This window comes from Barbus barbus, assembly GCF_936440315.1.
Source record: "Barbus barbus genome assembly, chromosome: 5".
NCBI lineage: Eukaryota > Metazoa > Chordata > Actinopteri > Cypriniformes > Cyprinidae > Barbus > Barbus barbus.
In genome coordinates, this window is record NC_136733.1 from 1,619,259 (window position 1) to 1,646,432 (window position 27,174).

The window sequence follows — 27,174 nt, forward strand, 5'->3', positions numbered from 1 at the left end:
TTTTAAACAAAATCTTGTCACACACCACTTTCACTTTGACCATCTCTATTGACTATCAAAGGGTTTTATGTGTCTGTATGAAGCGATGCATGTCTGGGTTAAACTTAGAAATGCAAAAGTACTTGGTTCCCTTTTGTTCACACTTGGCACATTTTTAGGGGTCTGAAAGCAGTTTGCAAAACTGGACAGGAATATATATATATATATTTAATTTTACATATATAGCATATAGAATGCATGTCTATCACATTATAAATAATCATAAATAATATATAAATAATTATAAATAATATCATACACTTTAGGCATGTATATATATATACACACACACACACTAAATATAAATTTAAATTCTCAGTTCTCAATCAATTGACTTGATTTATTTAAAGCGAATTTGATTCTTTTGAACTCAAGTGTGAAACACCCTATAAATCTGTCAACAGAATTAATGTAGATGTAGATGATTGTGTGTTTGCTATATCTAGGTTACTCTCCGATCTATTCTCACGGCTCTGTGACCTTTCACCCTTGACCTTTGTGACCTTTCACCGGTAGAGTGCTGATCATCTCTGTGTGTGTTAGTAATGCACATCTCCAGCACATCAAAGCCTTCGTAAATATACCCCGTGTGAGTGTGTGTGTGTGTGTTTAGCAGATGTCTATAACAGATAAAGTTCATGCATTTATTCCCTGTCAGACCTTCACAGAAAGTCTGAGCGGCTTTAGTCCAGCTCCTATTGATAGCTATGAACACACGTCTACTGGTCAGATTCTACACTAACTACTCTAGTGTCCTGTAGAAACAGCTTGTTTGTGGTTTTCTTCTGTTGGTCTGTTGATTGGCTGAGAACTCATTGTGTTGACTGTGTGCTGGTAGCGGGTCGGTCTCGTTCTAGTTGGGATGGGACAGGCCGAGCGCTGCGCTGATGGAGACCAGAATCAGGACGGCGCTGGCGGCAACCGCTGCTCCGCCGGACCGGTAAACCACGCGTCTGTTACGCGGCTGAACGGGTCTGAACGTTCCCACCATCAGGCTCCCATCGTGGAACTTCAGGGTGGAAAAAGCCCGGAGCTGTTTGAAGACACATAATGATCAGAGCAATGATCATACAGGTTTAAAATGATGACAGGAAGTTGAATTTTGGGGGCCCTTTAAGTGCTCACTTCTGAAGTCCTAATAGAAGGTAAAAATCCCATTCATTTTCTCCATAGAGGAACTGATCTTAGTCTTTAAAAACAGATCTACTGTGAGCTACAAGGTTGTTATTCAATGGTAGATGCTTTTGTTGAAGCCGTCAGTTTGCATTATTTCAACTTATCTTTTAAAGAATTGTGTTTAAAAGCCGAATTTCTGGTGAAAAACTACATTACCCACAATTCTGCAAAATAATATAAATCAAAACAAGCTACTTGTGCCAAAACAACTCTTTAGTGTCTCGTTCGGCACTCAATATATGTATATCTAACCTTTCGTTGAACTAAAATTGAAAAAATTGAAATTGAAAATGGGGGAAAATCTCATTATGAAATAAATGTTTTTCTCAAATATACATTGGACACAATTATTGGCACCCCTAGAAATTCTTATGAGTGAAATATCTCTGAAGTATATTCCAATTCACATTCACAATTTTGAGCACTCCAGGGTGTTTATGAACATGAAATTATCCAGCCATGGCTTCCTGTTTCACAGAAATATAAATAGGAGGGAAAACAAAGCCCAAATTCCCTTAATCATCCATCACAATGAGAAAAACCAAAGAATATATTTCTGATGTGCAGCAAAATATAACTGAGCTTCACAAATTAGTGAAGTGGCTTTAAGAAAAGAGCTAGAGCAGATAAAAGATCAAAAGGATTAACAATGCAGATTAATTTTCACAGCCGCCTTTGATTATATTTACAAAGGGTGCCAACAATTCTGACCACGTGTTTATTAACTTCAAATATGTTGTTTACATATCTGACTTATTATAGTTAACTAAAACTAAAATCATAAAAATTGTTTCTACAAATAAAATAAACATTAACCGAAATACAAAATAAAAACATAAACTATTTTATTTCAGCGAGTTGCCAAAGCAACTTTTCTCATTTTCATTTAGTTTAAATTGAGATACTAATATAACTATAAACTGAAATAAAAATATATCATATTAAATAACTAATAAAAATGACAAACACACAACAAAATTACTAAAACATGAAAACGTAATTCAGTATTTCAATGATACTAAAATAACACTGTTTAATATGACAATCTAATTAAAAATGATGTCAACAACTTTATGTTATTAATTTTATTAGTCACAATGCTTCATGGCTTTCTAATTCTCCCATTAAAAATATTAAGTTCACAGTCTTTTATCTTTGTGTTTTTGTATGATTTGTTGTTATTCTTCTCGTAGCTATGTTCATTCTTACCTTTTTATTGGGGAAATCTTACCAAAGTGAGAATATATTGAAGATATTTATTCATACCCAATGGATACTGAATAAATGTAGCATCCTGTTCACTGAGAGCCAAATAATCATCACCTGCACTATTGTATGATTCACTTCGCTGTCTAGATTCTGAAGTTTCATTCAAATAAATGATCAAATACATGCAATGTAACCATAAAATGGTTATTTATTTAATATACCTGACTATAATGGCAAAAGATAGCAAGGTAAATTAGTTTAAATAGAGTTCATGTGCAGTTTTTGGTATTCAGGATAATGGCGTGAAGGCAGCTTCAGTCGTACCTGTTCTCTGTCGAGGGGAATGGGGTTTTCAAACACCGTCCACACCACAGCCTCCGTGCAGCCCGGAGTGGTTAGAGAGCCGTCATACCGGTAATAGTTAGTCATGTTGGCTTCAGGAAGAATGAGCTGATTCAGAGCGATCTTACGGAGCGTCGTATTTCCATCTGAGCAAACAAAAAGAGTCATTCAGACACTTTTGTTGAACAATGTCTCTTCTGATTAACAAGGCTGCATTTATTTGATCAAAAATACATTTAAAAAAAATAAAAAAAATTAAATTTAACAGCTGTTTTTTTATGTGAATATATTGTAAAATGTATTTTTTTTCTGAGATCAAAGCTCTATTTCCAGCATCATTACTCTAGTCTTCAGTGTCACATGATCCTTCAGAAATCATTCTAATATACTGATTTGCTGCTCATGAACAGATTATTGTAAATGTTGAAAACAGTTGTGCTGCCCAATATTTTAGTGGAAACCGTCATGCATTTTATTTTTCAAAAGAACAGCATTTATTTGAAATCATAACACTGTAAATTACTTTACTGTCAATTTAATGCATCCTTGCTCAATAAAAGCATTTGTGTCTTTCTTTCAAAAACATTTTAAAAAATCGTACTGACCCCACACTTTAGTGGATTTTATAGAAATGCATAAAATTATCTCCAGAATATTTCTAGAAATGCATAAAGTTTCCTTTTCATGTTTCCTTTCAGAGTTATCATTAGCTTTATTTGAAAACATCCAGAATATTAACATAATATTACGTTTTTCATGTAGATTTCAGGATTTATGCTTTCATTAAAATTAATTTAACTTTTTTTAAGGAAGACAATAATATATATGTTTTTTGATTAAATTTAATTTGATAAAATTATAATTAAAAGTGTGTAATTTCTTTGTTAGAAACAGCACTAAGCGGAACAAAATCATGAAAAATAATGATAACGATTGTTTCCAGATAGTCCTATTGTCCCTCAAGCTCACGTCACTGGTTGAGTCATAATCTGGTATATCGTGTTGCTCAAACAAACAGATCAATGTTATAAAAGCGTCAGTGTTTCTCTCTTAAGGAAGTCAAAGTATGACCAATGACTGTCCGAAACTCTGATCATTAAACTGAATCAGTTCACACAGAATAAATGCCACTTCACTCTTAAAGGGAAATTCCAGTATATATTCATGCAAAATCAGCATGCTTTTGATTAATGCAGACAATGCATTCACAGTGATTTAAATGAAGTAAAAGAATCAGAGCACCATCAACAGATATTTAAAATATAATCAGAAATGTACATATTCAAACCAAGTCAAAATGACTGTCTGTGTTGATCGACAGCATGCCACATAAGGAATATTCCTGTAATACTGCAGAAACATGGTGGTTTTCTTACTTGTATTCTGGATGCTGCGCAGGCCGTGTGTGAAGAGATCATACTTTCTGTTAGAGCTGCTTGACTCCTGAAAGTTAGAAGCAATGTTGATTTTTCATTGTACAAATTCAAAATCATCTCTGAGCGAACTAAACAAACTCATATTTCTTGATTTTAAATCACATGCATTTCAAACCTCGTAGAAGAATCCCAGCACCGCGATTCCTGAAGGATCTCTGAGTGCATCTTCAAGTCTGTTGTATCTTTGTTTCATGTGCACAATATGCAGCTGGTGAGAGAGTAACACACATAATAATACAGATTTATATATATAATAAAAAATGAAATGCAAACAGAGAGTATTTTTGGAATCAGCAGCACAAAACAGTTATAAACGAGTATTGGATTTCATTCAGTGAATCTGATGCAGGCCGGTGTTTTTAATTGATATGGTGTTGGTCGCACCTCCATGGGATACTGCTCTCCATCGACGGTGTGTTCAGATCCAGGACCTCCGTTGGTGCCCCAGTGGAGGTGAAACTGCACGGCCTTGTACGTTTCTCCCAGGTTTCCTCCAGACACTGTGGCTGTGATGGGTATACTGACCTGAACTGATGTGGAAAACACAACATTACAGTCCAGCGTCACACAGAGCAGTTTGTTTCTTCATCAGGTTTGTATAAATGTGTCTCTGCATCAGTGTCTCAGCAATGGATGCTCTGCAGTGAATGGGTGCCGTCAGAATGAGAGTCCAAACAGCTGATAAAAACATCACAATAATCCACACCACTCCAGTCCATCAGTTAACATCTGGAGAAGACAAAAACTGAGACAAATCCAGCATTAAGGTGTTTTTAAATTTAAACAGTTGTTTCCGGCTAAAATACGAGTCCTTAATCCAAAATACTCCGGCGTTATTATGGATTTTGGACTCATATTTTAGCCAGAGGCAACAGTTTGAAGTTAAAAATGTCTTGATGGATTTGTTTGAGCTTTTGTCTTCTCCAGATGTTAACTGATGGACTGGAGTGGTGTGGATTATTGTGATGTTTTTATCAGCTGTTTGGACTCTCATTCTGACGGCACCCATTCACTGCAGAGCATCCATTGCTGAGACACTGATGCAATGCTACATTTCTCAGAATCTGATGAAGAAACAAACTATATTCGCACAACCAAAATATAGATCATAGAAACTGCTCAATCAAAAATATTTAATGAGCTCACCAAAGCAGAACAAAACAGACATTTCAAACTACATGCTCTTCATCAGACTAGATTAGTCTTGTCTTCAGCTGCTGCTCTTGTCCAGTTTGCAGTCTTACCCGAGTGGCCGTTGTTCTTCATGGTGCTGTCGAATACGGTCTGGTAGCCGGTGAATTTGAAAGGCGTCAGCCGCTCGTCCAGCTGGGTTTTCTTCGTCACTATGTTGATTGGTGATTGTCTGCTCTTCCCACAGTCTGCATTGACTTCACTCCATCGGTCTGGTCCTTTAAGCAACATGGAGAAGTAACGTTAGATTTAGTTTATATACGTGTTAGATAGTTGAGTGATGTGTCTTGAATGGTGCATTAAGAATCAGAATCTGCACATAGAGTCTACACTTACCTTTACAGTGAGATTCACAGCTCACTTGTGTCTGGTAGCACCAGTCTGTGTGAGTATAAAAGATGAATAGGTAAATGGAAATACTTTATTTAGATATTTTTGCTTGATTTTATACTTTTGTTAATCAATATTCACACAAGATCCTTTAGACATTTCTGGGATAATACACTACCGGTCAAAATTGGGAATAAGTAAGATTTTTAAATTGCAAGAATTCTCTTCTGCTCACCAAGGCTGTAGTTATTTGATATAAAAAATACAGTAAGATTGTGAAATATTATTACAATTTAAAATTACTTTTTTCTATGTGAATATGTGTTAAACTGTAATTTATTTCTGTGATCAAAGCTGTATTTTCAGCATCATTACTCCAGTCTTCAGTGTCACATGATCTTCTGAAATCATTCTAATATACTGATTTACTGCTCAACAAAAATTTCTGATTATTATCAATGTTGAAAACTGTTTTTCTGCTTCATATTTTAGAAGAAACTGTGATAGACTACCACAAGTTTGGAGCAAGAAGACAAAAAAAAAACAACATTAAATTGTTTAAAAGTGACAGTTCTTCTAAAATGTTAGAAAATATTTATATTTTCAACATTTAATACGTGTTTCCTATTATTATCATCAATAATTGAACACCAATAATAAAGAAGATTGATGCTGAAAATTCAGCTTTGCATCACAGGAATAAATTACATATTAACATATATTCAAATTGATTTTTTTTTTTTAATTGCAATAATATTTCACAATTTTACTGTATTTACTGTATGTTTTATCAAATAAATTCACCCTTGGTGAGCAGAACAGACTTCTTTCAAAACCATAAAAACTAAATTGTGTTCATTCCAAACTTTTGACCGCTAGTGAATTAAACAAGTTATTAATTCTAATGACTTCATTCCATTGACTCGTCCAACAGGAAAACCTCTCCCTGCCGCTCACAATGAGCACAGGCTATACAGGCTAGATTGTTGATCATGACTAAACTATCTCCATATTCTTAACAGAAGTAACTAACGGGATGTTTTGAAGTCTCTCAGGCAACTTCTCAACAAGTTACTCAGACATGACTGGATTTCGTGACACCGGGTCTCCTTTTCAGATCCTTTTATTTTAGGAATTAAAGAGGAATGTCACTGATGACCCAAATGCTATTGCAAATGCAAATTGCTTTGATGACCTTTCATTGGTCTCTTTGTCAGAATGAGCTCATATGATCTTGTATTGACACTGGTGACCAAAATATTGATGAAAAGAAATAATGACAGTAAGATAGTAACTTCCTTCTGTGTGTTTCAGTGACTTATTACTAATATAATGAACTAGATAATGATCATATTTAATAGATCTGACTCTAAGTGTGCAATAAAAACATTTTATTTTTAAATGTCCATTTTTAATCAGAATATCAGCCAATTTGCATGTTCACATCCATTAAACATTGTAATGACTTATATAGGATAAAAGAGAACTTGTGCCCCCCCCCCCCAAAAAAATAAAAAAATAAAATTTAATTAAAAAAACGGAAATATCAAGATTAATGTATTACTGCACATAAAATTCCCATGCATTTGCATTACATAGTTTTAACATAAACTAATAAACTTAATGTGATGCACATGTTCATGCCAATCATGCATAAATGAAAGTAGTTGGATTTCTATAATTATACAAATAAATTGAATAGGTTTTAAATGCATATCATCAATAAATACAAGTAGTTTCAACCCTAATACATTGTTAATACTTTTTAACCTAATGATAAATTTAATTGTTTTCACAACAATTCTAATGATTCTAATCTATTTGAATTCATGCATTTTGAAAATATGATTATTTAAATAAAATCAAATAGATGCAAATATTTAACAATAAATTATGCCATGATTTTTTTGCCATGTAGGCTATGACTGAGAAATATGCATTAAATAAATTTTATTAGCTTGTTTGTATTAAAACTTTGGAATGGAAATTTTGGATGAACATTTAATTTATTTAAATTCAAAAACACTGCTCCTTATTTTTTAGAGTTTGAGTTTGATTAATTTCTTTATTGAAGTGCATTAGTATTTCATTGCTTAGATTGACCTCATCAAGCTTAAAAGTTCACGGCTTTGGTATCAAACTTGTTTTTAGTCACTTCAGTGTCAATCAAATTGATAATTTCATGTTTATTAAACTCTTCCCCGATTGTTCACTTGTTTAGTTTTGTTCCTTCACAAACAAACTATTGTTCCCATGTCTCCATCATTAGCTGTTATTCTCTGCCTCTAATACACAGGAATTGTGTTTCTATTGTTCATTAGCTGGACAGACACGAGTCCAGGGTCCGGCGCGCTATCTGTCTCCGCTATCTCATATAGACCACTTATTTTAATAATATTTCACAATGGAAACTCATGTCTCCACCTCACAAATATTTTGACCCTATCTCTGAAATCCAATATTTATGAAAACACGCACGCCATTGAAACGAATGGGTCGGGTCGCCTCGTTTTGTTATTTCTAAGTTCAGTCCCACACATGGAGGGCCGGCCAGTGGAAGTGAACGTTTTGCAGAGGAAGTGCCAAAGAAATGGCACAGCGGGCAGGTCTTTAGACCTCATCTGCGATGCTGTTTCCTTCTGCGGGCACATGATAATCGGCCTCACAAAGATCGACATCTTTGCACCACCTGACGCAGACCTGCTGTCTCCAGAGCCAGATGAAAACCTCAGGTTCTCCCCATGAGCCGTCTGGAGCACAAAGCCAGGAACACCAGGGACGTGTGAACCGGCCATCCTTCCTCATCCAGAGCCTGTTTATCATCTCCCATTGTGTGCTGCCTGTACCCAGAATGCACATGATCTCATTCCCTCACAGAAGCCTCTTAGGAGGACCATAATAAGTGCAACAGTCGCTTCCAGATATTATTTGTATAGCAACCGTTATATTATTCCATATAGCAACCACGGAAAACAGACTGCCTAAGAAGATATTAAATAAAAGGTGCAATCAATGTATGTATGTATGATTGTATGAACGAATGAATGATAGTTTAATTTTTTAAAAATTTTATTTTAATTTTTTTATTTTTTTATTCTCAAAAACAAATGTTTTTATTCTCAAAATCTACCAACCAGAAACAGACTGCTTTAGAAGATATAAAATAAATAAATGTTTTATTTATTTATTTATTTATTTATTTTTTCCTTTTATTATTATTTTTTTATTCTTAAGAGCAAAATAATGTTGTTGTTTTTTTTCTCAAGAACTACCGAGCAGAAACAGACTGCCTTAGAAGATATTAAATAAAAGGTTCAATCAATCAATCAATCAATCAATCAATCAATCAATAAATGATTATTATTATTTTTTTAATTATTCTTTTTATTTATTACTATTCGCAAGAACAAAAGTTTTTATTCTCAAGAACTATCAACCAGAAACAGACCACCTTAGGAGATATAAAATAAAACATTACATTAGATAAACATAAATTTGAGAAACAAATATTTTTTATTATTCAATAACAAATATTATTTGTAAAGAGACACATTTTTTACAGTTTCGGTCTCTCCGCAACCAACCCAAAACAGACTGTCCTAGAAGATATGCCAAAAGGTTACAATCTAAATAAATAAATAATTCTGAAATAGATTTTTAACGGTAACTTATAACCTATTTTTAGTTTGTTAATCAATGGTATATGCTTTTGTTGAAGCTGTAAGCCTGCATTATTTCCAATTATTTTCAATATAATTGTTTAACAGCAGAATTTGTGGTGAAAAACTACATTACCCAGGATTCTGCACACAAAATTCCACCAATCAGATGGTCATGGTGAGCAAACTGTGTCAAAAGAAATCCATCCACTCCCGTGAAGCACCGCAAATGATATAAGAGTCTCATTCTGCTGTCAAAATGTACTTAAATGCATATTTTGCATAGTTTGTACTTTGTAATGTTGTGATTCATAGCTGGTTGGTTTGGTATTGCTTTAATGAAGACTTTTTAAAAATCCCTATGAGAAAAATGAATGGGAAAAATACTTTCAGAACCAATTCTGCTGAAAAGGTGGGCAGCAAACGTTCATGCTTTGATTGCTTGTGACCACAATAAACGCATTTCTCAATGCATACTGTAATGAGAGGATGTGTCTGTTGATCAATAAGAACTAGTTTGGCATTAAATGAACAGGTGTTATTAAGGAATTTATTGGTCTCGCTATCATTAACTGCGTCGAGTCTGGAGCGCACGTCAGCGGAGAACAATACCTGCCTGTTCGCTGATATGAATTCACAATCAGCCTTTGATCTTTAGAGCTGCGCGAGAAACAAAGTGAGTGCCACAGTGGGTCACAGTAATATCTCAAAGAGCCAAAGACGCAACACTGCAGATGAACGACACAAAAGACAACGCAAAGAAAATACGGTTTCATGCATGCAAACCAAAGCAAATCCTGACTTGAAACGCAATCTGCTGTGAGTCACTCTATCACTTTGTTTACAATATATATCATGTGAACACGGAAATCTGCTTAGACAGAAAGAGAGCTCCCTTATTTAGACAGCAAGGAATTTTGGCAGAACATGCAAACTGCATATTATTTGTGTTTTTGTAAATGTATGCTGTTTGATATTCTACACAACATGACTAGGCTGCACGTTTGCTAAAGTTTACCTCATATTTATTGCTTTTCACACATTCGCTTCCAAAACTGAGTGAGCTGCACAATGTAAAATAGGAATAAATAAAATGCAAAATGCTTCATTCAACCAATAAATTCATCAAGGCAAGGCAAATTTCCTATGCTGCAAAGCATGCTGGGAACTCACAAACGCTTAACATTTCAGCATTATTGTTAAATTTTCAATTCTTTGTTCAAACAACCATGTTTGACTAGTTGGGACAAGATTTGGAGGAAGTTTTCTTGATCTTACATGGGTTTTTAAAGGTAGGGTAGACGATTTCAGAGAGGCTGGCAATAGCAAACTAGCTTTGAACGCATAAGATCCCACCCTCCCTGCAAATCACTCTCCAAAGCCACGCCTCCCCAAAACACATGACCGTACATAATACATTTAGGCCACTTAACTTAGTGATTGCTATCGGGATGTGAAGTAAGATGACCTGACGTGCCACTTCCCCACAGGATTTCTAAATTGCCTAAAATAACTGATCGATCTGCGCAGCGCAAAAAACCAACACCTGGTTATAGGAAACGTAGAAATCCTGTGCAGAATGTGTCCCCGGGAAGTGACACGTCTGGTGGTCACCTTAATGTGAAGGGACTTTCAACCAGCATAACAAAACAATGTTTTTGAACCAAATCACCTACGCTGCATTTAAGATTCAAGTAATTCACATTTCTTAGTATTTATGAAGTGTAAATGTCAAAATATGCATGATTATTTTTAAATTAATAAATACATCTTATTTTATTTTTGCAGTGCACCATAGGCAACATTTAAGGCAGCTTACGTATGCTGTCTAATAAGAAAACCTGTTACATACTAGGATGGTATGTATGCTTTCTGATTAAAACAATCCCAAAATGCATTTTGACATTTGGTAAAGCAAACATTTAGATTCAAGATCACAGATGCATTTGAGAGAAATTAGAAATGCACTGTGCAATTTGTTTATGGTATTGCACCGAACACTAGCAATAGAAATCACTCCACTTTACCTGGACAGTGCTTTTTTAAGTTAAGTTGTTGTTGTCAATCATTAGGAATAATTACTTGAAGACTGAGTTTTAAATGAGACACTTTTCGTTTTGGTTAAGAAGCTTCACTAAGAAGGAAGCTGCCTATGTAGACGGTGAGATTTGCAGTGTTGCGTTCTGTTCATTTCCTTTCTTTCTATATTAGGTTGAGACAATATTTCAGCATGCCATTATTCAGTTCTTCAGCATGTAAACATTTCCACTGGATTATTAACACTTAAGGTGCCATTTATAAACCATATTGACATTTATTGACCTTTAATTTAGATGGCTGCCATTTAGCAGATGCTTTAATTAAAAGTCCTTTACAGCTGACTTCACCTCAGTTTATTCCAGAGGGACTGAAGCCGTGATACAGTAAGTGTGTTGATCAAGAGCACAATGAATCAATGAAACTGCAGAGCTGTCTTTAACCTCTTGACTGCTTGACTAATAAATGATGGGTAACAGTTACTAATGCTAATATGAAGATTGCAGTCATTGCTTGTTGGTTCTATACAGAATCACTTGAACATGCATCTAAAGTGGCTCTTAAATGGAGACATACAGCCTTTTGTGGACATTTTATTGACATACTGCTAAACTAGAAAGTATATTTGGACGCTTTAATGACATTAACTATCAGCAAACAAAGTCACTGAATACCGACTGTCCTCATTTTCAACACTCCATCTATTGTTTTAGCATTTCAAAGTGAACAAACCTCCTTTTGTGAGTCATTTTATTTATATAGTGCTTTTGTACAATGCACGTCATTTCAAAGCAGATCCAGAAAATGTGTGCCAACGTTTTTATATCTTTAATTAGATCCTAGAGAACCGGAAATCTAACATCAAGGCAGGAGACATGTGTTTTAATGTCTTTAAGCTAGAATCATTTATGTTGATTAATTACAGTAACTGACACTTGCTTTGATATTTCGTAATCTACAGCTGAGACGTTTTTAAGTGTTTTGGCACCACTGGAATTTATCTGTCAATCATCAAAATGTATGTCATTATTTTTGTAAGTTTCAAACGTTTCAATAACCAACAGAAAACAGTAAGGCGCTGGAGTCTAAGAATCTACTGTAATTATTTATCCCTTCATTGCTTTTCACAGCTAGTCGATGAATAACAACAAAACCTGACAAATTCAGTTTTCATCTCGAGGTAAATAGACCCTCACAAACAGAAATCAATTCAAATCATAAACAAAAATTATTTTTTTTGAGGTAACCATAGCAACAGAGCGCTGCTCTAGAACCTACATATATGAGAAAACGTGGTATTTTGAAAGGTCTTAAAGAGGTTTGGTGCAGTTGGCAGACAGTACAGGTGCAGCTGATGCCGCTTCAGAGGCTTTAGGGAAGGAACAGGAACGGACTGAGTGTCCTTGAGCAGAAACAAAGATGCTCCTTCCTCCACAAAATGAGGACAGTGCGCAAGATTGATTTTTTTACCTGACGGATTTTTTTTTTTTAGGGGGTTCGACACTGAAGGTCCTTCTAAATTTATAAGATTAATAACTCTCTGACAGTCTGCCTATGTAAGCTAACATTATATATCCTGCAAAAACTTGTTTTGAGTTTAATGACCTGATCTTTATTTTGTGCTGTGAATCAAGTTTAACGGTCATTCTTTCCGAGTCAAAAATGTAATAAAGTTTAAAAAGCATCGTGCGTTTTTCTATTGTGTACTTTTGAAAAGCTTAAACTTGCCGAATTTTTAGGCTGTTGAAATTACTTATCATTATTGTTAAAATGTTAAAATCAGTGTTTTGTGCATAAAAAAATACTTTTTTGGTGTATAAAAGATTGTAAATATAACTGTTTGAGAATATATGTAAATTTCTAGTAGGCTAAGCCTACAACTCTGTTTAAATGAAGCACATTAAGTTAGCTATTAATGATATAGATCTGAGGTCATTCAGTAAATTTAATCTGATCAGTGAGAAATGTCCTTATTGATATAGCCCTGATGTTACCTGAGCACTGAAAGCTTGTGTATTTGTAGAGTTTGTAAATGAGATTGAACGCATATCTGAAGCAGCGCTGCGGCAGCATCATTGAGCAGCAGATCATGAATGTGCTGGACTCACCTGCACCGGTGCACGAATGCAGAAGCAGTGACAGAAGACAGGCTGAAAGCAGACACCGCATTGTGAAAGTCCTGTGACTCCAGCAATGAGACTCGACCCTTTGAGAGTGTGATCGTCTCTTATATAGTAATATATCTATCAATGGACAGGATGGAGTCTGCTGGCCCCTCCCATCACTTTCCTCAATAACGAGAGCATCACATCACACCCGTTTTATCACGTTATATGTTCATTATTATTACTCACCTATCTATCTAAAAGTAATTTTAATGGTCAGATACGATAAATGCCAGTACAAAAAACAACAACAACAAAAAAAACTCACCTAACGATAATGCATATTATAAGTAGAAAGATGCCCCCCCCCCACAATCAACTTAGTTTACATAAACTTAGGCTACATTTATTACAGAGACAATCCAACTGTGCATGGCAGCATATGACCAAAATAAATCGTGCCCAATCTCAGATCATCTTATTCAAACTTTGTATTTTCATTATTGATTATTTTTCCAAGTTGTAATTCCATGAATCACCTGGAATAATCCCTCATTATTGGATTATTCCAGGTGAAATCCTTATGATCCCTTCAGTGTTTTTTGTTCCAGCATGTAGGCCTGTTTCAGGGAAATGTGTGGTTAGTAAATGAAGAAAATTCTGTCAGGAAGTAGGAAGTGTTGAATTAGGCTATTGTTATTGTTTTATTTTTATTTTTATTGCCTCCCATCTTAACACATATTTAATATTCCGCAATCTTACTGTTGCAAACATATTTATGTTACTCATATACTTTATAGTGTGTATATGGGAGATTATTATATCTTGTATAAAGTTACCGGAGTAAACACCTGCTTTATCCACAACAGAAATATGCAGTTATGAATATTGACATGCTGAGCGCAAAACAATCGTTAATGTGAGTTTGGTGACATCTAATGGCCGGTTCAAAGCCTAGTATCATTATAGTCTGGAACTAGGCTATATAATGATTATTAGGCTATACAGAAGTACTACTACTAATACAAGTATTAATGCATTTATTTGTTTATTTAATACTTTTCAGCACAACCTTCAATGAGTATTTTATATTTTACAGCAACCTGTCGTTTGAAAATCATATTTCATATGTTACAAAAACAGCATTCTTCCGTCTTAGAAACATTGCCAAGCTTCGAAACATGCTGCCTGTTTCTGATGCAGAAAAGCTAGTTCATGCATTCATGACCTCTAGACTGGACTATTGTAATGCACTGCTAGCTGGTTGTCCTGCATCTTCAATAAACAAGCTACAGATAGTCCAAAATGCAGCGGCTAGAGTTCTTACCAGGTCAAGAAAATATGATCATATTACCCCAATTACAATCTCTGCACTGGCTTTTTTTTTAGTACAAGTGACCTTTAATTTGGAGCAAGACAAACTGGGGGAGTGACTTTTTTTGGGTCGGACATGGGTCACTTTGCTCACATCTGATTGGTCCAATTTCAGTTTGCGCTCTCTAAACCAGAACATAGCGGCCCGGAGCAGGTTAGCCCTGGAGTGTAAGTTACTATGGCAATGAACGCAGCTAAAAGCCAAGCCTGTTTCATGGTACCTATAACACAGGATTGGTGCAAACTAAACTGAAACTTCCCCGGCTTCATGGGTTCAGACACACTCTCTCTGTTTAAATCTAGATTAAAGACACATCTCTTTAGCCAAGCATTCACACAATGTATCTCATAACCTTGTACTTCAATTATATCTGATCAAATGCAAATTATCATTCCTTTATTTGGATTGAACACATTATTGTTTATTTATTTGTTTTTTGCATGGTCGGAAGAGCAGCTACATAAATTTTGTCTCTATTTGCTTCTCTGTTTCTGCCGCGGGACTGGCACCCTGAGGCAACTTACAGAAGCTTCAGTGTGTATCCAGCCCTTATGAAGACCTGAGATGACCAAACACCTGAGAAGAGATGATGCCAACCCCCCCAGAGGACCTCAGATGATGCCAACCCTAAACCAAATAAGCTCTATTCAAATAAGCACGAATCGAACTGAATATTTTTATTAGGCTGTCAATTTTTTTCTCAGTGATTTTATAAAAATCTTCAGTAAAGAGTTCTGGGGCCTCATTAAAGTGTCCACGCCAGCGCTCATATTTGTAAAAACTGTCTTTGACATGGAAAAATGCGAAAAGAGAAAAGAGAACACACGTGCGTTTTCTGTTCGTGTTTATTTGATGAATCACACGTACGCATAGGCCTATTTGAGAGATGATCGTAAGATCAATTTTTGGATTGGTTTCTGCACAACATTTGATAAATGAAGCCCCTGAGCCATAAACCAAACTAACCAGCCAAGATGATTCATACCTTTAGAGAGGCCGACTCAATCATGTGATTTGAAGTGGGTTTCCCATGGTTTGGTTCCATGAGTGGAATGGATCTCCTCAGGATCGTGATCGTGAGTTGTGTTGTACTGACTTTTACAGAAGCGTTAACATTCGTTTAACAACCCTTGGTATCAAAAAAAATAAAATAAATAAATACAATTTTAACTTTTGAAACCCAAAAGTGATAATCACTGCAGGCTGAGATGTGTGATGTTCAACTGGTGGCATTTTCTAATATTATTTTTATTATTATTATTCCTGGCATTGGCTGTTGGCTTTCTTCCCTAGTTCATTTCTGACTGCAGTCTGTATGGAGAATCTGAACTACAGGGTTGGCAAGTGTCAGTCTCACTAGTCTCATGTTCATTCTTGTAATGTTGCAGTGTTGTGATTATTCTTTTGATTTATTGTAATAGTAGGCCTGACATTATTTATTTGTGAATGTATATTTTTGTGTTGTATGTTCTTTATGTAAATCTGTTAAGTGTGGGAAAGTGTGCTCTAGAAATAAAACTGCTAAAGATCAGACTGATGTTTTGTTTTAAAACCAGCTTCTGTAGGAGGATTTTATTATAGCCTATAACTGCAGTATTAAATATATTAAATGTTGACTTTTTGAAAGCGTCTGCTAAATGACTAAATGTATTTTTAATATCAATGCTGTTTAAGACAATAGCACCATCCCCTTACCATTATAATGTGACAAATTCATAGCTCATTTAAAGGTAATGTCACCGCTAAATTAATTTGGACAGTCACGCTAAATGGAGTCGATTCCATTGTCTCCTATGGTTGGAGTCGACTCCGAAAATCCTGGAACCGAACAGCCCTAGTCTCATGAGCACAGCTTGTTGCTCCACAGAAGAGAGGGGCGGGGTCAGCAGAGCTCATTATCATTTAAAAGGACATGCACCAAAACGGTTGCTGTGAACAGAGCTGTTTTTGACAGTAAAAAGGGTGTTTTACACCACCATTGAGAAACTGAGACCCTAAAGAATCATATCAACTTGTGGCAAATGGGCATCTGATGACCCCTTTAAAGCTTTCATTAAGCCTAAATTATAAAGAAACACTAAAGGCTTAACAGACAAGATGTACATACAAATATGAATATTCTGTAAATATTAAAATATTCTGTCTCTGTTTGTCTGATCTGTAAAGTGATCTGAAGTGCAGGTCTAGTTGAATGGATGTATAGTGAAATGTTATCAGACTTTATTGCCTGTCATGTCTTGATTCCTTAAGTTTAATTTAATGCTTTGCCTCAAAAACTTACACTGAAAGTAAACCATAAAGGCAGTTGTGTATTTATTTTGGAGCATTATCTTACACTAAAATATTTTAATATTTCAATTTAAATTTTAGTTGTAATTTTTTTTTTCTATGTCTACATAGCTTTTTATGTTTTAGTTTTATCACAAAGTTAAGCTAAATAAAAAGGAGAACAGTTGGCAACTAGCTCCAATTTGTTTCTTTTATATTTTATTTCAGTTAACATTTTAAGCAATGAAAAAGGTTTATTTTAACTATAATAACCATGTTCACCTTCGTTATGATAGAATTCTTTATTAATGTATATAAACGTTAATTTAAAATAGTTTTAAATAACAAAACAAAAATGCTTGTTAATTTTAGTATTCAAGCTCCATGCTTGGTATGATTTTGAACAAAATGATAAAGCAAAGATGAATAATCTCAACACAGGACGTAGATGACTGATAAAGACGTATCTTTTTATTTAACCCATGGGATTGAACTGGTACAGTGCATTTCTTTACAACAATTATTCACTAAGTGACAAATTTTAGCCATTATTACAGACCAAATAACATCACATTTCTGGGTTCCTTTTCAATGCATTTAACTCAAAATGTGTCCTTCATCAAAACCACGAAGAAGAAAAATCAAACTATCAGACAAAATCAAACCGTTTTTAACCTCATGGATTCTCAACAAATCATCCTCTGACTGTTAAGCCTCTAGCTATTGTACCATCCAACATGTTACAGTTACAAATCAGTGAATCCATAAGAAAATCAAACACATGGCACTGTTGAGAGGTTCACCAACATTACAATACACAATCAACGTAGGGCCTGAAGACGCGGACGACGTGAAAAAGAAATCATAGCACTTGTTTTGAACATGTAATGCCGCTGAGAATGTGAGCGGACAGCAGCGAAGCGGTCAAACCCTCCAATACAAAAGTCCTTTAAATCCCCACGAGCTTCCAATGATTCATCCATTTCAGAAATTGTAATTATTGTCGTTGGTTTGTTCAGATGAAGTCATAAAAAAGAAACTAGTACACTAGTATTCTGGCTAAAGTAGATGGAGCGGTGCAACATGGCTATAGTTTTACCGTAACGTACACAACAACATACAGCATAAATGTTCAGCTTGCTCGGTTTTTCTTGCTTTTCCTGCTACACACACACACACACACACACAACCAGCCAGAAGAAACATGAATTTAGGAGTGATTCTGTTTATATATTACTGATATGTTGGAATTTGAGTTTGACATTTAAAGTCGAGTATTTCACATGAAACCATTTCACAGTTCAGCGAAAGCGCAGTTTAAGGAGTGGCTGAAAAACAAAAATTGCCATCAAATCAATGCAAACTGGCAGCTTAAATTCAGTAACTGCACCCGCGAATCCCTCCAGTTTCTGAAAAATCTAAATAAACCAAACAGCCGTACATTCAAGCTTCATATCAGCAGACGAACAGCGAGGAAACCGCTGCAGATCTCTCCGTTTTGGTCTCAACCCCCCTCCGTAGTGCACAAAATAATAAGGATACAAAAGTAGAATTTTTCGTTTTTAAATATTGTAGCAGCTTGGTTGGTTTTAAATAGAGAGCCTCTGGATGGATGCATGGCCGAGATCGTCTGATGTGTGTGATGCATAGGGGCCGTGTGGTGATTTCCAGATGAAGAAACGCCTCACTTTGGGGTTTGGAACCCAAGGATTCTTTGGGTTTGTTATCGGTCCTCAAACAGAGAAGCTTAGAGTTCACTTGCAGTGATAAAATCGCCCCTCAGTCGCAAACCGCACTCGTGTTTTTGGAGTTCATCCGTCCCGTTCCTCGTGTGGATCAGTCTCAGAGCCTATCCGGACTCCAGATCGCCCTCGGAGAAGGAGGAGAGAGCGGCTCTTGCTCTAAAAGACGGGCGTCTGATTGGATGCCGGCGTGTAGCGCGCTGTGATTGGCCGTCTCAGCTGGAGGCGGAGGCGATGGCTTTCTTCAGCTGTTGCGAGCGCAGCTCTCGCGTGCGGGACTCCAGCAGCAGGTCGTGGCAGGTGTTGCACACTATAACCGGGTCGTACAGCTGCTGGTCTGGGATGGGCAGCTTCAGATGACAGCAGTCCTTACAAAACACGTTCCCACAGTTCCTACAGGAAATCAGGACGGAAGATCAATCACATATTCAGTCAAATATAAACTATAAATTATCCCTCCTATATCTGAATCCAATTAACCAACAAACTATCAGCACTGTAAATAGTGATACTGTTAACTAGAACAATCTCGCAAATCTTTTTAACTGAAAGAAAACGGAATAGAACTATTGAACACACTATTGAAAAAACGTAAACCAAGGATGCATTTCTAATTTTCTAACATTTCTAAGTTCAAGTATTAAAATATTAAAACAATAAAAATAATAAAGCTAAATAGAATAAGTAATAAAATAAAAATTACAAAAGCTAAATTAAAATATAAAAATAAGTTAATTATAAATAATTTAGTAATCAAAGAATTTAGTAAAAGATGAATTTTCTACTAAAGAATAGAAATTAGGGATGCACGATATTGGACTTTTGCCGATATTTTTCAACTCATTTTGGCCAATAACCGATGCCGATATATTTCCTTTTGTTGGGAAACAACACCAAGTCTCTTCTGTGCAGAAATTATAAGCAAATCCTTTTTAATTTTGGTTAGTTTTTAACAAGAATTTGTTAAGTTCAAGAAGTTAACTTAACAAGAAGTTTTTTTATAATGACAGTACATTGAAGATTTGAAAATAACTATAAATAATAAATAAACTATACATTAATTGCTGCATTTTTTTCCCCAGAAAGATGCAGTGGTAACCTTAACTAGGGTTGTTCCGATTCCAATACTAGTATCAGAAATTCCACCGATATCACAAAAACTTCTGGCATCGGTATCGGCAAGTACTTGAACCCATGTACCGATCCGATACCATTTTATTAAACAAGACCTTTAGTTATGCGCGCTAGCTTTGCTTAACGCTGCAAATCAGAAATCAATTCTTCGCTGCTCATAATGCAAACACAGGAAGTTGTACTGTGTTGCCACAAGCAACCACTATTTAGAGCAGCGAAGAAGAAATACAAACGTGCTAGCACATTGCCAGTAAATCACTCGCATATGCGAGTAAATCTTCACCCTGGGCGACTAAATGATGTCTAATATTAGCCACTGGCTAATAAATAATCAGATTTTACTCGCTAGTGTGTGAGTTGGAGGCTATGTACAAGTTTAGCACAGATATACACTTTCCGCACACACTGATTGAGTGCTTCAGAGTTTCATTCTCCAAGCGATCTATTTTTCAGATCATCTGAATGGATGAGCAGCACACCTGTATTTGACGTACTGTAAACTCTAGTGTGAAGCGTACGACTCGTCGTCGCTTTGCTTTTTTCCTCACACGCAGGGGGGGGGGGGGGGGGGGGGGGGGATGTGCGAGAGAGTCTTACATGTAGCACATCAATTCTGCATGGCATGTAAACGATATTCTTTGTTGTATTTTCCTGTCAAAATAATGGAGTTCCTTTGGAATTCTTCAGTTTAACTGCTGGGTTCTCCGGTAGTAGGCGGAGCTAATGCGCAAACGACAATCTCATTGGCTGGCGCTCACCTATGAGCGTCCCTGTTTTGATTTCAGCAAATCAGTGAGCAAATGCAGACAACGTGATCAATATTCATGAATCCAGCAGCTCGTTAATCCTTAGTGCGTTTTATATTGTTCTTAGTAGAATTCACAGTATGATTATTATCTTATCAGTATTATTGATCGTTTTTTCCCTATTTTTTACAGAAACACTGAATGACCAAAAAAGCACCACCACCAGTCCTAAGTTCAGTTAAAATAACTAATATGCGTTCATACATGGTTACCAAGTTTTAATTGCTAAAGTTCTATCATTAAATATTTGATTATCATAATATATTTATAATGCTGGACTGACTGATGTTAAGAGTGTAATTTTAGATATTTAAAAAGATGTGCCATTTTCCAAACATTATATATTGTATTTGTTGTTTACTCACCAGTCTGTCTGTCTATCTATCTACACACACACACACACACACACACGACATGTAGCGTGACCCATAAATTATAGCTATGAAAAAAAATTAATAGTGATAATAATAATATTGCACTTTGTTTTTTTCTTTTTTTAAATAAAATAAACTAAAATCAAGTGTGATAATACTATTTTATTTTAAAATAAAAAGGAGTATTACATACAAATACAATTATTTTATAGTAAACTTAAAAATGAAATGCTAATATTTTAGCATATATTATTAAAATGTTCATAATTTTCAAACGTAAAATCAGCGAGATTTTATTTTGGCGGGTTGCCGGCAAGTAAGCATATGCGCTTCTGGGTTTAGCGGTGCTGATGGAAGAGCGTCAGTGAATGAAATGTCAGTTTTGCTTTGAAAACGGCAGCGGCTAGCCTAGATTATGCTTTCAGTTTGAATATAAATCATATACAGTACAGTTTGTCGATCTAAAATGGCAATTATGCATTAACAGCTGTCATCCATGTCGGCACGCAAATGCGCTGTCAGAACTTATTTACACAGCGCATTTTTAATTTTGGTCATGCATGCGGACCACTTATGAGCACCCCTATGTGTCTGTGTGTGTATATATATATATATATATATATATATATATATATATATATATATATATATATATATATATATAGAGTGAAGCAGCTGTATAACCAGATACACACCCAGGTATCGGATCAGTAATCGGTATCGGCCGATACCCTGAGCCTAGGAATCGGGAAGGGAAAAAGGGTATCGGAACATCTCTAACCTTAACATTCAATTTTAAGATTTAACATTTGTAAATGGTCTAAAGCAGGGGTTCCCAAACATTTTGCATGTCTCCTTTATCTGACACACACATTTCAGGTCTTGGAGTTGCTACTAATGAGCTGATGAGTTGAATCAGGTGTGATTGATAAAGGAGACATGCAAAATATGCAGTGTTGGGGAGGCTCCAGGAACGAGTTTGGGAACCCCTGGTCTAAAGCAAGAGAGTTGTAAAAATTCTGAAAATATTTTAGAGCTCATAATATTTTTAAAAATGATAATATATTACACATTAATGAATAAATCTGTATATATAAAGTTATTTAATTTTAGTGTCACATATGATTTTTTTGTTAATGCTATAACTTCTGACATTTAAATCAAAACACTCATGATTTTATGGCATCAATTACTGCTTTATTTAATCAGAAACAGTCTAAATATTATTTGTGTATTATGCTTTCATTTTATTAGAAGTAGGCCTACAGCGCCCCCTACGGAATTAAAACTCCTTACTGAGCGGGCATTAGGACCCGGGGGAGGCTGCCACTGCAGGTGCTATTACTGTTTACTCTATCATACACTGTATGTGCACTCAGTTTAAATACAGTGATCCAAAACAGTGAATCTAATCATCAATCAGGCAAAACTTTGCTTCAAGAATGAGCCCCACTGTTAACGTGATCTAATCTCGCTAGCACATCCTGAGCACATGTGAGTTAATGTATTCCTCTTATCGGCAAGACATATCGGCATAATTTTTCATATCAGTCCGATAATATCGTGCATCCCTAATAGAAATAAGAAATTTTGCCTAAAACTGAACTAAAAAATTAACTAAAGCTTAATAGAAAAAAAATGACAAAAAGCACACAAAATTACTCAAATTTAATTAAAACTGAAAATATAAATATAAAAACTAATTTTAAACATTAATAATGCAGTAGTGGCAAATTAGTGAATCACATTAATCCAATATTCAATCAATAAACCAACAAACTAATCAGTTACATGCACTACAAATAGCACTGTTATTTTTAACAACAAAAAAAAAAAAAAAAGAAAAAAAAAAACTTTAATTCGCTAATCATTTTCAGTTATTGAAATAAAGCCAAAAAACCCCCAAAAAAACCCTGTATTAAATTTTTTTGAAGCTATTAGAATTAGAAATGCTCCGGCAAATGGCTAAAACTAAACTAAAAATTAAGCAAAATAGAAACATTTAAAAACTGTTAAAATTACAACAATTTTAAAAATGACTTCTACCTAAACTAAAATACTAAATTATACTACTATAATAGTGTATAAATAACACTAAATTAACACTGGCTATAAATAAAATATTCTAGAAATCAGCCAATCAATCACATATTAATCTATAAATTCAATAAACAAATAAAACAAACGCTACTAATTCAATCAAATATGTGACCCTGGACCACAAAACCAGTCTTAAGTCGCTGAGGAATATTTGTAGCAATAGCCAAAAATACACTGTATGGCTCAAAATTATAGATTTTTCTTATATGACAGAAATCATTAGGATATTAAGTAAAGATCATGTTCCATGAAGATATTTTGTAAATTTCCTACCGTAAATATCTCAAAAATCTCATATTACTAAAAAACTTTTTAGTAATATGCATTGCTAAGAACTTCATTTGAACAACTTTAAAGGCAATTTTCTCAATATTTAGAATTTTTTGCAACCCTCAGATTCCAGATTTTAAAATAGTTGTATCTCAGACAAATATTGTCCTATCATAACAAACCATACATCAATGGAAAGATTATATATTCAGCTTTCAGATGATGCATAAATCTCACTTTTGAAAACCCTAGTTTATGACTGGTTTTGTGGTCCAGGGTTACATATTTTATCAATACAGTTTAAAAATCAATCACACATTTCATTTTTTATTTTTTTATTTTTCAATTGATGTTTGTTGAAATCATGCCTGAATCGCACCGACAAAATATATAGTAAAATCTAATATACAACCAAAAACTGGAAACTTAATTTAACGGTATTTAAAATCTCAGAGGGAACTTGGGAATCTCAGAGGGAAAAAGTAATGGGAATCCCTGAAAAGTCTGAAAATGGAGTGATATTTAACTGATCTGCTCCTATTTCTCAGGAATCAGACTGGGCCGCACCTGCAGTGATGGCGTCTCTTGGCAATCCAGAACTCACAGTCGCAGTTGAAGCAGTGAGAGGCCATATAATCCGGCACCCATCTGGTGACCTGTTTGTCCAGAAACAAGCTGGTTAAACTCTCTAACCATCATCAGCTGTACAGTGCAGCATCAGAGAGAGCGAGAGAGAGCGAGGACGACTGACCTCTGTGTCCTTCCTTTCCACACGGTCCCAGCTGCCCTCGCTGAAGCGGTCCTCGCTGTGATTGGACAGAGAGTCTTCCTCGTCACTGCCGTCAGACTCCCGCAGACATGTCTGGAGGAACGAGAGAGGACGTCAGTGGAGTCACAGACACAAGAATGGAAACACAAATGCATCTCAAAGGACCAACGACACAGCTGTCAATCAAATACTGAAACAAGGGTTTAACTTTGTGTTTTTAAAAAGTTTGTTAAAAAGTTTTTAATGTTTTTGAAAGAAGTCTCTTGCTTTCAAACGCTGCATTTATGATATACTATCAAAAATATTGTACAAACATTCATATTATTAAATATTATTGTAATTTAAAAGAACTGTTTTCTATTTGAATAATGTAATTTATGCCTGTGATGGCAAAGCTGTTAATTACATTTTAAAATATATTTAAATAGAACTAAATTATAATAATACTTCACAATATGGATGTTTTCACTGTATTTTATTATTATTATTATTACTTTAAATAAATGCAGCCTCGGTGACCAGAAGAGACTACTTTTAAAAATTGTATTATAAAAAAAAATTAAAATAAATAATATTCTTATTTTATATATAAAATAAATATATTTTAATAAATGTTATATATTATAAATAAATATATATAAAGTATCTATATCTAAATCTAAAGTCTAATAATCACAGTAGGCCATATCATGGTTGTGTTACACCATTCAAGATATTTAAGGCTTTAAGTCCATAAATTCTATTAAACTGAATGTTGGATTTTCTAAGGACCCACAGTGAGCATGCTAAATGTACTGGGAACATAGACTCACGATATCGTCCTCGTAGTCGACGTCGGGTTCGGAGGGCGTCGTGGAGAACTGCTTGCTCTCCAGTTTGAGCTGCAGCTGTCGAACCTGCCGCCTCAGCACCTCCACCTCCTGTTTGTAACTGGCCTCGATCTGCCGCAACCGCTGCTGCACCGCGTCCATCGCCACCGGTAGGCCATCGTCGTCCAGGTACGCCGGAGCCGGAGAGCTGCTGGAGGACGGCGAGGAATGGGACGGGAGCAGCTGCCGGAGGGACGGTCCCATTGCAAGCGAAGACGCCGCCGAGGAACAAAGCGCGGCATAGCTGGAGTTCCTCACTGCAGAGAACCAGCCCGACTGGATTGGGCTTCCAGGAGCACGCAGGGGGTCTCGACGGCAACACGGCCCGCCGTTAGCGCTTCCAGCTTGGGCGCGGAGAAGCTTGTGCGCCAGGCGGCGGCTGTGATAGCTGCCGTGTTGAATGGCGCCGCCGCAGGCCGACTGGACCAGGCCTTGGACGCTGTCCCATTGGGAACCTAGTAGTGATAACTCCGTTAGCTGGCTTTGGGAAATCAAACGGCGTGCTGCTTTGGCGTAGTCGCCAGGTGGCGGTCGTTCTCTGGCGGGAACCAGTTCGCCATTTCGTATCGGCGTTTCGAACAGGACGTCGGTGGCTTTCCTAGAAGGAGGGATTGCGCTTTCCTCCGTTAGCGTCTCCACCGACGCCTCCATTGGCGCAATGGCTTCAGAGTTCGCAGATCCGCTAACGTTTTCTTCATGTGCGAATCCGTTACAAAGAGGAGGTGGATTTGTGTTTTCTGCAGTCTTGATTTCCTGTGGTGAGCTAATTGGGATTTCAGGTGGAGCTTGGTTTATGACTGGAAGGGGCGGGGCTTGATCTAATGTTAAGGGGTGGGGCAAAGATGGAAGGGGCTGGGTTGTCAAACAAGGCTCCGCCTCTAAATCGTCCTCAGAGGGCATTGAAGAGCTGGTTTCCTCACACGCCGGCTCAGCGGCGATCGGTCCAGCGACAGGCGGGTCCTCGGACGAAGCGGCGCTCTGGATGGCCGCGGGTTGGTTGGACTCCAGCGCCGGACGGCCCTCCTGGCAGTGCTTGTTCAGGTTGGGGTCACTTGAGGTGCGGGTGAGCGTCACTCCGTTCTCACAAGCAGACACCAAGTTGTCCATCGAGCGTGTTTTAGGGAGCCTGAGTCGATTGAAAAACAGTGTTTACAGTGTGCTTCAGTTCACCACAAGAGGGCAGAAGCTGAACACAAAACATCTCAGTACAGAAACTCATCATCCTCATAAAAAGGGATGATGGTTAAACCTTTATACATATAAGTATACATGCGTTTACAAAAAAGTTTTAAGTAATTTAAATAAGTTTTATTGTTCTGTTTTGTGAAGCATACTTAGTTAAAATATTTTGACAAAAAACAGTCATGTTTTAGTATTAGTTCCCTATCAGTCAGTCACGTTCGACGTAACGTCAGTGTGACTGACTAATGGGAACTCGCTCGAGAGCCCAATCATCTTCGAGTGTTAACAAAACAAGCCAATGACAGTTGGCGTGCGTGTTTCGCCACGCGCACCCCGCCCCGCAGTGCGGGTATAAAAGGAGAGCGCGTGCAAACGCACATCAGCTTTTCGCTTCGGAGCCGAGCCTTTCAGCGAATCTCCGAGAGTGTGCTACAAGACAGCATTTGACGAGTGTTGGTGTTACGGCGCGTCAGCGGAGGTTGCGGTCCAGTGCTGCTGCTTCATCTCGGCGTGCTGCAGCTCTCATTCTGCGGTCGCGCTGCGACCTCTCCTGGGCGCTTCAACACTTTTTTTCTGAAAGAGAATTTCTTTTCAAAAAAGAGCAAATTCTAAAAGAGCTCCACGAGCGACGGGCGTCTTTTTAAAGATGGCTTCCCGCTCGTGTGTTTCTGGATGTGGCCGTTTCCTGGCTTCATCTGATGGTCACGATCGCTGTGTCTCGTGCTTGGGCTTTCAGCACGCTGAGGCAGCGCTCGTGGATG

At 36.4% G+C, this 27,174-nt stretch overlaps 2 protein-coding genes across 4 annotated transcripts in view; both read right to left on the bottom strand.

Annotated features, from left to right (window-relative positions):
• Positions 1-754: 754 nt before the first annotated feature.
• Positions 755-13,630, bottom strand: ca4a (carbonic anhydrase IV a). The gene is made up of 8 exons (XM_079417624.1): positions 13,528-13,630; positions 5,730-5,774; positions 5,447-5,611; positions 4,587-4,732; positions 4,318-4,410; positions 4,143-4,209; positions 2,749-2,912; positions 755-1,072 (listed from the first exon to the last, which is right to left on the bottom strand). The coding sequence occupies exons 1-8, from the start codon at positions 13,586-13,588 to the stop codon at positions 893-895; spliced, it is 921 nt and encodes a 306-aa protein (XP_079273750.1). The 5' UTR covers positions 13,589-13,630; the 3' UTR covers positions 755-892.
• A 3,988-nt stretch (positions 13,631-17,618) lies between these two features.
• The window catches only part of LOC306870376 (phosphatidylinositol-3,5-bisphosphate 3-phosphatase MTMR4-like), a 72,061-nt gene continuing 62,505 nt past the window's right edge, over positions 17,619-27,174 (bottom strand). For all 3 annotated transcript variants that reach the window (XM_079417607.1, XM_079417606.1, XM_079417608.1), the window contains 4 exons: positions 25,175-26,357; positions 24,345-24,455; positions 24,161-24,249; positions 17,619-19,302 (listed from right to left, as the gene is read on the bottom strand). In XM_079417607.1, coding sequence (XP_079273733.1) covers positions 19,125-19,302; positions 24,161-24,249; positions 24,345-24,455; positions 25,175-26,357 — 1,561 coding nt within the window. In that variant the 3' untranslated portion in view covers positions 17,619-19,124. The remainder of the gene's footprint in view (positions 19,303-24,160; positions 24,250-24,344; positions 24,456-25,174; positions 26,358-27,174) is intronic.